The sequence below is a fragment of the Gavialis gangeticus genome, unplaced genomic scaffold (assembly GCF_001723915.1).
Source record: "Gavialis gangeticus isolate Ggan-Ray unplaced genomic scaffold, GavGan_comp1, whole genome shotgun sequence".
Classification (NCBI taxonomy): Eukaryota; Metazoa; Chordata; order Crocodylia; family Gavialidae; genus Gavialis; species Gavialis gangeticus.
Window position 1 is genome coordinate 45905906 of NW_017728994.1, and position 12227 is coordinate 45918132.

General features: G+C 58.2%; 1 protein-coding gene across 2 annotated transcripts in view; it reads left to right on the forward strand.

The window, feature by feature from the left end:
• The window catches only part of CUNH10orf76 (chromosome unknown C10orf76 homolog), an 88874-nt gene that overhangs the window by 15751 nt on the left and 60896 nt on the right, over window positions 1-12227 (forward strand). For both annotated transcript variants that reach the window (XM_019502705.1, XM_019502706.1), the window contains 5 exons: window positions 1224-1310; window positions 7947-8003; window positions 8556-8599; window positions 10974-11034; window positions 11699-11745. In XM_019502705.1, coding sequence (XP_019358250.1) covers window positions 1224-1310; window positions 7947-8003; window positions 8556-8599; window positions 10974-11034; window positions 11699-11745 — 296 coding nt within the window. The remainder of the gene's footprint in view (window positions 1-1223; window positions 1311-7946; window positions 8004-8555; window positions 8600-10973; window positions 11035-11698; window positions 11746-12227) is intronic.

Below are 12227 nucleotides of genomic sequence, written 5' to 3' on the forward strand. Positions count from 1 at the left end.
TGGCACTGGTCAGGCTGCAGCTGGAGTACTACGTCCAGTTCTGGGCGCCGCACTGCAGGAGAGTTGTGGACAACATGGAGAGGGTCCAGAGGAGGCCACTCGCATGGTCAGGGGGCAGCAGGGCAGGCCCTACGAGGAGAGGCGACGGGACCTGAACCTGTTCAGCCTCCCCAAGAGAAGGCTGAGGGGGGGTCTGGTGGCCGCCTGTAAACTTGCCAAGGGGGACCAGCAGGCGATGGGAGAGTCGCTGTTCTCCCGAGCACTACTGGGGGTAACAAGAAACAGCAGCCATAAGTTGACGGAGAGTAGGTTCAGGCTAGATATCAGGAGGCGCTACTTCATGGTCAGGGCAGCTAGGAGCTGGAACCAATTTCCAAGCGAAGTGGTGCTGGCCTCTACCCTGGGGGTCTTCAAAAGGAGGCTAGACAGCCACCTAGCTGGGGTCATTTGACCCCAGCATCCTTTCTTGCCCATGGCAGGGTGTCGGACTGGATAATCTGCTCAGGTCCCTTCCGACCCGACCAACTATGAAACTGAAACTATCTCTGGTGAGTGCTGACATTCACAAAGTCACTGGCCGCGCTTTGTGCCGATGTCCTGGGCACGCTGTGCTCTGCTTCCACCTGCTTCAGCAGGAAGCCAGATTGCGTGGGGCTTTATCACGGCAGGTGCATGGGACAGACCAAGGGTCTGTCTCACCCAGGGACCCATCTCTAGCAGGGCAAAGAATGGATGCTTCAGACCAGTGGGGCCCAGGCCTGCCACGGATGGGCCCTGTACCCTCCCTTAGCGCCATTCCCATCCCTTTCCCCCTTTCTGCTCCCTGCCCCATCTGCTGCTCTGCCCTGTGCTCCCTGCCCTGTGCTTCGTGCCCCATCTGCTGCTCTGCTTTCTGCTCCCTGTCCTGTATGCTGGTGTTCTGCCTGTCCTCTCCCGGATCTGCTGCATCCCACACCTAGCAGCTGCCCATGCCACTTGCTGCAGACTTGCCATAGGTCGGCCATCCCTGCTTTAGAGGGAGAATATAAGGAACTGGGCATGTGCCGAGTAACCCTGCTCATTGCCCTTTAGCCGACATCCATGCCTGTTGCGTTGAACGGCCCCTGATGGACCGACCCTCCATCCATGTGTCTGGTCCCTTGTGGAACCCAGTTGTGCCGTGTCCTCCTCTGTGTCCCGTGGCCGAGACTTCCCCATGCTAATTCTGGCAATTTACGTTTCAGATCCTGTCCACCCCCCTGAGCCGCAGGGAGCATGGTTACGACGCTGTAGTCCTGCTTGCCTTGCTGGTAAACTACAGGAAGTACGAGGTAGGTGTTCTCTGCACGCTCACATCATTACATGGGCACCTTCAGCCAGCTCGTGTGAGGGTGCAGTGGCTGTCTTTGCTGTGGGCACTGTTCGGGCAGCTTGAAACTGCTTTGAAATCCTCCTTTTATCTGCAGTTTGGAGAGAAATCCTTTGGAACAGCGTAACCGACCCCAATGCCGTCGTTAATGGGAGTTGTCTCGGGTTTTGAATCTGTGCTGCTCTGTCTTTGCAGAGAGCTGCACTGGCAGCCCTGGTGGCATGTTTAGAAATGGGACTGAAAGGCTGGGGAGAGGAAGAACACAGTGATGGACGTTTGCAAAGCATGGACTGCATGTTGGCTCCATAAGTGCTAACCCCATACAAAATGAACAATGTCTAGTCCAGCCTGTGTGTATGTAAATGCTCCTGCTGGGACCAATCCTGTAGGGTCCTGGCTGGAGGGTCTTGCTCCTGCACTCAGGCTCAGCCCCACGCTGCACTGGGCAGGAAAGGATTTCCCCTTTCCTCAGAGCGGGCCACACTGGGGGGTTTTGCCTTCCTCTGCAGCAGGGGCATGGCCTGGCCTGGGCTCTCTGTGGCACCCATGACTGCCCCAACAGGAGCAGGACATTGGCAGCCACAGCCCCTCTTTACCCCAGAGGTGCAGGTGATGCCTAAGGCTGTGTCAGGGGACTGTGTCATGCAGCTTCGAGGTCGGACACAGAGTTTGTCTGGGCTGGTTTGGGCGGGGCTGACCCTGCCTTAGGCAGGGCTGGGACTGGATGTGTCCCCTCAGCTCCCTGCCTGCCCCACAGCTCTTGGATGCTATGAAAAAATGCTAATAACCTATGCATGCTTGTACCCAAGTACAAAAACACTTTCTCAGTAGGAATGGTTTTGCTTGCAGTGCACTCTGTTGAAAGCAAGGTGAGTGGGTGGGTTGTGTGCGTGTGTGTGTAAGGTATATTCTGTCTAGGGAACTGGGTTCATAGAGCTGTCATGTCTCAGGCCCTGAGCGTAGGATTGGAAGCCAAAACAATGAGCCAAGGTAATAAAGAGCCCTCTGAATAGATGCTGACCCTGTGCCTAGGAGGAGCCAGGGAAATGTCCCATCTTGCAAGCCCCTCAAAGAGCTAGACCAGCAGCTTTGCGTCTCTCCAGTCATCCTCATCAAGCAACTCGCTTTGTCTTTCCCATGGAGGAGGACCATGCTGCTCTCTGATCTGCTGCTGTGTCTGCAGATTGTTGCTTTCTTGATGTTGTGCGGAAGAGAGAAAATGAAAGCAGTGGGAAACCCTCCTGTCAGTTCCTCTATGCATGAAGCACCGTATTTTAACGGCCTGTCTTGGGTTTCTGGTTTCAGCCAATAGGATTGGAAAGCACGTGGGCTGGAAATGAGGAGTTTCCTCTTCACCAGAGCAGCTGGGGGCCATGGGGCAGGGTTAGTTTGTGAAGAGGGTACGTGGCACAGTGCCTGGGAGCTGACATCGATGACCCAGGAAGAGGTCTCATCTGGTCCTTCCATTTCGTTAACTGACTTGCGTGGGAAGTTCTGTGCCAGCCGCGCACCTGACTGTGTTCCCACCGGGGGTTGTACATGTGTCCACATGCCTGTATCTGTAGATTGGTGCTGGGGGTGGTGTGTGTATTACTCATATTGTTGTAGCATCCACACGCTGCTCGCTGGAGGGTTCAAGGAGAGGCTGGACAGACCCTCATGAGGGATGCTCTAGGTGCAGCGATGTCTGTGCTCTGCTGTGGGGTGTCCCAGGCTTCTGGGCTGTGCTGGTTGCCCCCCGGCTCCCCTTTCTGCTCCACGTGTCAAGGGATTTAATCCTCCTACAGAGCCACTGTAGGTAGAAAGGGGTCTGCACCCATCCACCATGTGTAGCTGTAGGATGCCGCCTCCCTGTTTCTGAGGAAATGTTTCTCTCCCTTGCTGCTGAGCGAAAGGACCACATTGCACTAGGAAATAATTGACAGCACCAGGGAAATAGTGACGCTATGGAGACGCACTAATGAGACTCAAAGGAGCATCGCATGCACAGAGCAGACTTGGCCAAGGGGAGAGAGGCCTTTTTCCCTTCTTGTCTCTTCTTAGGCACTGCAGTGGGGCTGGTAGAGAGGCAGGAGGGGTGCAGGGGAGAGGGGTCACAAAAATATACCTGTCCTCCTCACCTGGCTTCGTTTTGGCAGGGGGCTATCCTTATCCACCCCGGCCAGGCTGCATGGGGGCTGAGGACTGGGGAAGTGGCAGTGGGGAGGGGCAGGGGGTATCCCCTTCCCTGCACCTGCTCCCAGTGATGGGGCAGGGAGTGGGGAATTACTCTCCACCCTCTCGTTGTTGCTGTCCCTGTGCCCCCGACCAGCCATGCTGTCTCTCCTGCAGGGTCCATTTGGACTGCTGGGATGGCACATGTGAAGGTTGCAGGTCCCATGCACCTTGCAAACAGCTTTGGAGCAGGGGAGTCTTAAAAACAAACGCTTTGGGGTGTACAGGGCCCATGGGCAGCTCTGTCTGGGGCTCTCTTGTCCCACCCCCAGCCGCCTCCTGCTTAGCTACATGGGGGCACAGCTTGGTGCCTCCTGCCACCGCAAGGACTCGGTTGTGCTGTCTCTGGGTCAGGGCATGGCCAAGCTGGAAGAGGCTGCAGCTGTGATTGCAGGGGGATGCTCCCAGGAAAGTTAGCTCTGGGATTTGCCCCCGCCCCGCAGCATGGCATTGTGGGGGCTGCCAGGGACCTCATGCACCATCCAGGCCTGCTCCCTGCACAGACTCAGCCTGTGCTACTCTGAATCCAGCCTAGCCCTGCACCCATCCAGCCACTGCATCCCTGGGCAGCTGGTTCTACCACCCCACTGCTCTTACAGCCAGAAAGAGCATTGCAGAGATTTAATCTGCTCCAGTTCAATCCCATTGCCCTTAGCAGCGAGGCAGAGCGATGTTCCCATGCTGCTCTACATGGCAGCTTTTCCAGGGGCTGGAAGCCTGCCCTGTCTGGAACCAGCAGCAGTGAGACTCTCTCTGGCCCCCGGTGGTTTGCAGACTGCCTGGGCCTGCGTCCCTGACTTTGCTCCTGGAGTCTGGGTGCTTCAGCCTCACTGAAAGCGCTGAGCTGTAAATAAGGGGAGGAACTGGTGCTTTGTCCCACTTTCCAGCTGGCCAAAACATGGCACAGAGCATACCAAGCTTCCCATGACACCAGCTTGCTCTCAGGAGCCAGGGACTCCGCTAGCAGGTGGGCCAGCTCCTCGCTCCCTGTCCCCGAGCGGAGCAGCTGTGTGGCTGCGACAGTCCAGCTTTGCGCCCTGCCCAGCTGCTGCCTCTGCTCCCTCCTCGGCCTTTGGCCCTGAGTTCCCTGCTCCAAGGGCCTGGCCCCTCTGGATGGGAGGGGATGAGTCTCAAAGCTGCACAGTCCCCTGCAGGCATGTGTGGATGGGGGGGCCTAGGAGGCCCTGGGTGCCATCTACTGATGGCTCACCTGGGGATGGTTCACGCTGAGTTTGTTTCCCCCTTTTTTCCTTGGGCTAGAAGTAGATGTTGCCAATGAGGCAGGTCAGCTGGCAGGGACATGGGTGACATGTCATGCTGTTGTTCCTCAAGGTCGATGGATAGGACAATGGGCAACATGTTCCCTGCTTCCTGAGACGTGCCCATGGAGACTGCCAGGGCTGCGTCTCTGCATGCAGGGACCCAGCTTTCCCCACTTCCAGAGACGTGCCCAGGGAGCACTTCCCTGGGGTAGGAAGAGAGTGTGGGCAGTGCTGGGCTGCCTGCACTCTCCTGCCCTAAAGCAAACTGACAACCGCTGCAATAAAGTGGCACAAGTTATTGCTGACTTCTTTTGCAGCCTTGTGGAAGGCGACATCTCTTTCCACCCCTAGCAATGAGCATCTGATTCCTGCAGGTCTGTTCTGGCACGTGAGGTCTACGGACGTGTCTCCCTCCCTCCGCTGTCTCCTAGAGGGATTCACAGCGCTGGTGCTGTAGTATAGGATCGTAGTTCTCAACTGCCTGAGACTGCAGGCCTCCTCAGGAAGTGCCAGCTCTTGGCACTCACTTGTCTCTTGACTGTGGAAAATCCTTGAGCGATTCTTCTGTTGCCAAGAGCTCAGCAAGGCCATGGCAGGGAAGGAGGCTTCGCATGCTGTGGGTTCCTGCTCGAGGTCTCTGGGTTGACTTTGCGACTTGCATGGGGTTTGCATGCCTCACTGTGCCAGTAAGTGCATCACCCGTTTAAAAGGACCTCGCAGCCCCGGTTGAGAAGCACTGTTGTTGCATCTCTTGCCAGGGGAGGTGGGTGAGGGGCAGGTGTGTTTGCTGGGTGGTGCTGGGTTGCCCCGAGAGTGTTGGTCTCTGCTTCTGCCTGAGTGCTGGGGATTTGTTTGGGGGAGCTCATAAGAGGTGCTCCACGGTCCAGGCAAGTGCCTCTGTAGTTCCACCGCAGGCCCGTGCTGCCACCCAGGCCCTCTGCAGATCTGGCCCCTCCGGGGAGCTAAGTCACCTTTGTCTGCCTCCCTTCAGCAGGTGGATGGAGGCAGAAGCTTGGGCTCAGCCCTGCTGTCACCTTACCAGAGACTCTTGGGATCATTAGAAACACTCATTGGCCAGTGCTCGAGACTGGGACCATTGGAGAGAAGCAGATGCAATTAATTTAGGCTTTTGGGCCACTCGTGGCTGAGGTCCCTGGGAGAGGACTGAGATGAGGCAAGCTGGAGAGAGAGACCCCAGGAGCACCTGGGGGAAAGCAGGCACCCAGGTTGCTCTCTGGTAGCTGCCGCTTGTCGGAGATGTGTATGTGTTGATGCTCATGGGAAGGAGCAGTCTGAGGTGCTTGAACCCGCCCGCGGATGCAGAACAAATGGGTCGGGGGCAGAGCCACGCTGGACTGTGGGCAGCTCGGGGAGGCAGTCTCCTTGCTGCTGCTGCAGCCCCAGAGCAGAACTGAGGGCACCAAGAATGGCAACCCATGTATGAGAGCTGCCATGGACTGGGTCAGACCGCAGGTCCATCTTGCCCCCTCTCCTGGGTCACACAGTGGCAGAGAGTGGAGGCTGGATGGGATGGTGGCCTGGAGCTGATCAGGGTTTCCCCCCATTCCTCTCACCCTCAGCCTCCAGCAGTGAAGGTCTGGGAAGTCTAGACCAAAGCTGGGTGCGTGTGCGTGGATTGCAGTGTTTACAGTGGACCCTTCTGCAAGAGCAGAAGCCCGGGGAAGGGTGGTGGGAAGGACTGGATGTAAGAAGGGGCGGCAGCAGAGGAGCAGTGAGACCATGGGGTCCCTGGTGGGGAGGCTGGTGGGAGGGAGATGGCAGAGGTCTGTCAGCACAGAGGGTGCAGACCCCCCCGGTTTCCACTCTGAGTGGACGAGCAGGAGCTGGCTTTGCAGTAGGCAGCATAGGACAGAGAGGAGCAGTGGGCTTGAGTGGCATGGAGCCACGACTGCAGGTCTTCCCCTGCTGCAGCACTGGTGCCCAGGTAGCCTCGCTCTTGATGGCTGCACTGTGTTGTCCGCAGGCAGCCAAAGGCCTCTGTCCTCCAGCTCCAGGCTACGAGCTGGGGAACAGATGTGCCCCTGCTCCCCTTGCGCGGCCTAGGGGCAGGGGGCAGCCTGCGAGTAGACCTGGGCCTAGCTGCTCCCCTGGGCTCAAGTTGAGCTGAAGGAGCGCTATGATCCTTGCCCAGCATGCGGGGGCCATGAGCTGGCGGTTGCTTCCTCACTGCCCGGCCTGGCTCAACGTTGCTGTGAAACGGGGCGACTTGGTGATCGTGAAGCCAAGGGGGCAATGGCCTGGTCTTCAGGTGTTCACCTCCCTCAGCTGCACCCTCTGGCCCTGCACTCTTGTTTGCCCCCGGCCTCTGCTCCTCTCCATGCTGACACGCAGCCTTGGTAGAAGCTGCGTCTTAACGACGGAAAACACCTGCTAAAGTCTTGGCAGCCTCTGTCGAGGCATCTGTCCCCCAAGAGGGCAAGTGACTTGACTGTGTCTCCCCAGAGCTGCTGGCTTTCAGTGGCTAACCTGGTGCTGCTCAACCTTTTGGCCCCACAAGCTGCATGAAGGGTGTGGGGCTGGTCCATGGGCTGGATTCAACCCTCCACCCCAGGACCAGGCCCCAAGGCCTCATGCCACCTTTATCCAGGCGTGGGGGCACAGATTGGGCTCCAGGAGCCCCTTGCTCCATCTGCCTGGTCATGTACGCTGGGATTGGGCCCCATGCCGCCCGGCTTGCCCCATCCAGCATGCAGAGCCACAGCCCTGGGGGGCTTCCCATGGACTGGATGACAAGGTGCTGGGCGCCAGACCTGGTCTGCAGGTGGGGGGTTGAGCATCCCTGGCCTGACCTATAAGGTGTGGAGGTGCAGCCTGGGCTGTTAGATGGATGGGACCTCGGTATTGCCATGCCTTCCTGGTCCTTTACCCAGGTGCTTTTTGGCAGTGGTTGCAAGATGGCCAAAGTCTTGGACCGCTGACCATCGTCCTGTTCAGCCCCCACACTGCTTCTGGGGCCTGCTGCATGGTGGCACGTGTGTCTGATGATTGGTCTGATGACATGCTATTTACCAGGCACTCACGATTGGGAAACCGATATCACGCCAAGCACGCAGCTGAGCCAGAGGCCAGGCCTAACGCTGTCTCCTCCCCTCTCTCTGCAGTCGGTGAACCCGTACATAGTGAAACTCTCCATCGTGGATGACGAGGCCACGCTCAACGTGAGTATCCCTCGTGCCGCGCTGGGGCTTCTCCACCTCGACCCTGGCTGCCTTTTTACATCAGTGGCCAGCTCACGTTGCAGCAAGGGAGGTTTAGGTTAGATATTAGGAAAAAACTTTCTCACGAGGAGGGTAGTAAAGCACTGGAACAGGTTACCCAGAAAGGTGGTGGCATCTCCATCCCTGGAGGTGTTTAAGCCCTGGCTAGACAAAGCCCTGCCTGGGATAATGTAGTTGGGGCTGGGCCTGCTTGGAGCAGGGGGTTGGACTAGATCTGACGTCCTGAAGTCCCTTCACACCCTCATTTTCTATGAACCGAGAGCATCAGAGAGCTGGCGAGTGGGCCCTGCTTCGGTTTAATGCCCTGAACATAGAAGCATTTGCATGAGGCTTGTGAGTCTCTGGCTCTGATGCAGGCGAGGGGTCGGGGCTCCCAGCCCTGCTCTGAGGCGAGTGGGGGAGTGGGCGGGCGGGTGGCCCCAGGGAGCAGATCCCCCTCCCACCATCGCGGTGCAGCTTCCCACAGAGTGAAGCCGGTTTCTGTTCTTGCAGGGGATGGGACTCGTGATTGCCCAGGCGCTGTCAGAGTACAACCAGTGAGTGCAATTGCCAGCCCCCACACCTCTCCCTCCTTCCTCTGCATGGTAGCCACAGCTGCCTCCTGCCCTGGCTGCTACCATGTGACCCCTGCTGTTACCACCACCCATGGTCCCATGGCCTGAGCCTGGGGCACTGTCCCCCTGATCCCACGTGACAGACAAATGTCTGTTTTGCTGCATGCAGCTCTGATGGGAAACCTGTGCCACTGAAAGGAGCAAACCCCTTGGAAAAGGCACTGAAGAGAGGACATGAGAGCAGCCTGCAAATCGCTGCAGGGCTGCCAGAGAGCAGAGGGAAAACCCCTGTCCTCTCCTGCTGCAGGGAGGAGGATGTGGACCCATGACTTGAAGTTGCAGCAAAGTAAATTTAGATTGGAGATCAAGACAAACTTCTTCACTGTCAGGGTAGGGGAGGTGCATGGGAGAGATGCCAGGGAAGTGGGCAACTCCTCATCACTGCAGGGTTTGATGAGAGTCTGGATGGGCGCCGGTCAGGGATGTTCTAAGCGCAGCGATGCCCGTGGCTCTGCCGTGGGGTGTCCCAGGCTGCTGGGCTGTTGTTCCCCCCCCCCGCCCTTTTCTGCTCCATGTGTCGCGGGGTTTAAGCCTCCCCCGGCAGTGCTGGGGATGGGACTGGGCTGTGCCAATGCTGCTGCTGGCACCAACCCCGCAGGGTCCTAGCTGGAGGGTCTTGCCCCTGTGCTCGGGCTAAGCCTCATGCTTCACTGGGGCAAGAAGGGATTTCCCCCCTGCTCAGACTGGTTTGCACTGGAGGGTTTTGCCTTCCTCTGCACTGGGGGAACGGCCTGGCCTGGGCTCTCTGCAGTGTCCGTGACCCCCCGGCAACAGCAGGATGTTGATGTCTGCAGCCCCCTGTATCCCGGGGGTGATGCCTAAGGCTGTGTCGGGGTGACTGTGTTGTGTGGCTTTGAGCTCAGACACGGGTTTTGGATGGGGCTGATCCTGCCTTGGACAGGGCTCGGACTAGATGTGACCCCACAGCTCTCTGCCAGCCCCACGGCTCTGGGAGTCTCCAGGCTGGATCAGACCAGGGCCCAGTCAGCCCTGTGGCACCTCAGGCTGCGATGGGCATCTACTGCCTCAGCATGAAGGGCAGCCAGCCCGGCAAGAGGGTTAACCCTGCCCCAGGGTGCTCCCCACCTCCGTTAGCTGGGCACTTCCATGGGGGTTTAACTGCCTGTTGGCCTGGACGGCCCTCAGCAGCATCAGCACCACCTCCTTCTCTCCCAGTCTGCGTTGGGTCTACCCTGGACCTAGGTTGGTGCTGGCTCTGCTCTGTCTCCCCTTGGAGGGAGCTACCCCCAGACTCAGCCCAGAGGGGAATGAGGAGCTTTTTTTACGCTTGGTCAAATCTTGGGATTGTTTTCATGCCATCATCCCTGGGGGTTGCAGACACCTCAGAGAAAGCCTAGAGCTTTCCTGCCAAACTACAGCCTCCTTTACAAGACTTCCAGAGCTCCGGGGTTGCATTCAGTCACGGCCCGGCCTGAGGCAGGATCAGCCCTGTCCAAACCAGCCCAGACAAACCCATGTCCAGCTTCAGAGCCACACGACAGTTGTCCCTGACAGCCCCAGGCATCGCCCCTGCCCCCGGGAAAGCAGGAAGGTTGCAGCTGCCAACGTCCTGCTACTGCCAGGGCGGTCATGGGCACTGCAGAGATCCCAGGCCAGGCCGTGCCCCTGCTCCAGAGGAAGGGGAAACCCCCCAGTGCAACCAGGCTGAGCAGGGGGGAAATCCCTTCCTGCCCAGCACAGCGTGGGGGTGAGCCTGAGCGGAGGTTTTTGCACAACCCTCTTTCCACTGGTGGGTTGCCCTGGGTTGCAGTGTCATTTGGTTGTAAGCCGTCACAGCTGTCAGGCACGGTGACGTTCTCTGTTCTGTGAGGCATTTCACATGTCCCGGGGCAACGTGAGACAGGAGATCAGCTTTGAAACCCAAGCGAGTGCCTGAGTCGTTTTTTTCTTTCCTGTAACCTGTTAAGATTTTTAGCAGGGTTTTGAGTCATAGGCTCAACATCTGTCTGAGATTTAAGGTAGCGTTTCCATAAGATTTCCCTACGCCCAGGCTGGAGGAGTTGTGTCCAGCACAGCGAACTTCACTGCAGATAACTTGCTACTTGGACTCTCGTCTCCCAGGGGCCAGAAACCAGCCCGTAGCCCCTCTGCTCTGTGCTGCAGGCAGGGGTTTAGGATCCTCATATCTGCACAAGCTCATGAAAACGAAGCAGGAAGGTGGCTGCGCTCTCCCAACCTGGTCCCGGCGGCCCCAGCCCTGGCAGGGTGTGGGGTATGATGGTCCCTGTCCTGTGTGTCATGCCAAACCCTCATGCCCTCTCTGCTGTTTGTGCAGGCAGTACAGGGACAAGGAGGAGGAGCACCAGACCGGCTTCTTCTCAGCCTTGACCAACATGGTAAGTGCAGCGGGAGTGTTGTTTTTAGGACGTCGTTCAGGATGGGCTGGGCGAGGTTTGGCTTGGGCTCGGGGCTGGCTCTGAGGGAGATGGGAGACCCTGGTGTTAGCTCTATGTGGCCTCTCTGGGTTCCCCTCGTGAAGGCTGGGGGGATCTCTTGTTTCATGCTCCTGTCTCCAGCTCACTCCATTTCCAGAGCAGCAGGCGCCTGTTCCCTTTCCCAGCAGCCCAGGCCACTGTGGAGACCAGCTCCCAGCTAGTGCGATCAGCAACTCGTGGCTGGAAACGCATGGGGTTCGGTCCGTGGCCTGGGCTTTGCTGCTGCTATGAGATGGCTTCTGGGGAAAGATGGTGGCTGCGTCTTCCCAAGGCAGCTCCTAGGGACTCATGGGGGAAGCTGTGAGCTGCCTCTGTCCTTCGCATTGGCAGTGTCTCGGGCACCTCCTGATGCAAGCGGTTGCATTTGGGGGCCAATCATTAACGATGGCACAGAGGAAAAAATGCCATCGGTAGGAGGCATTGTCCAGGCAGGCTGGTTCTTCACTTGCATCTCCCCTCCACCCAGGCTGTCAGCCTCAGTCCCTGCCAGCCGTGCTGTCCTGAGCTGAGCCCTGTGTGGTGCTGGCGTCCTCCTAAAGCCGTGCAATGCTCTTTCCTTCCATAGGTCGGCAGCATGTTCATAGCAGACGCTGACGAGAAAATCTCTGTCCAGTAAGTGCATGGCATGAGGCAAGCAGCAGCATTTCTGTTAGGGCAGGCCTCACCTGCTTGATTTGCGGGGCTGCTTTGCGGCAAGATGGCCTATCCCAGAGGTGGCGGCACTGTGGCCTGGCCACGGGATCGACCACGTGGCTGCGAAGACAGGGTTAGATTGGTGCTGAGGGAGCAGCAGGGACAGTCAGTCATTTGCTCTGCAGCCATCCTGCCACACCGTGTGGGTGCCAAGGGCATTAGAGGATTGTTGGTGGCTGGGGAGAATCCCCGTCCATCAAGCTTCCTTCATGGGCCCATGGCTCAGGATGGTGGTTTCGTGGCAGGGGCTTGGATCTGGCATTTCCAGGTCTCGCTCGTGCCCCCGGCCACCTGGTCCTGGTGTAGCGGTGATGTGGGCAAGACTTGGAGCCCACTGCATGTAGACATCAAGCATCTCAACCTGGGGAGATGAGGGCAGAGGGGGCAGCAGGTGCTTTGGC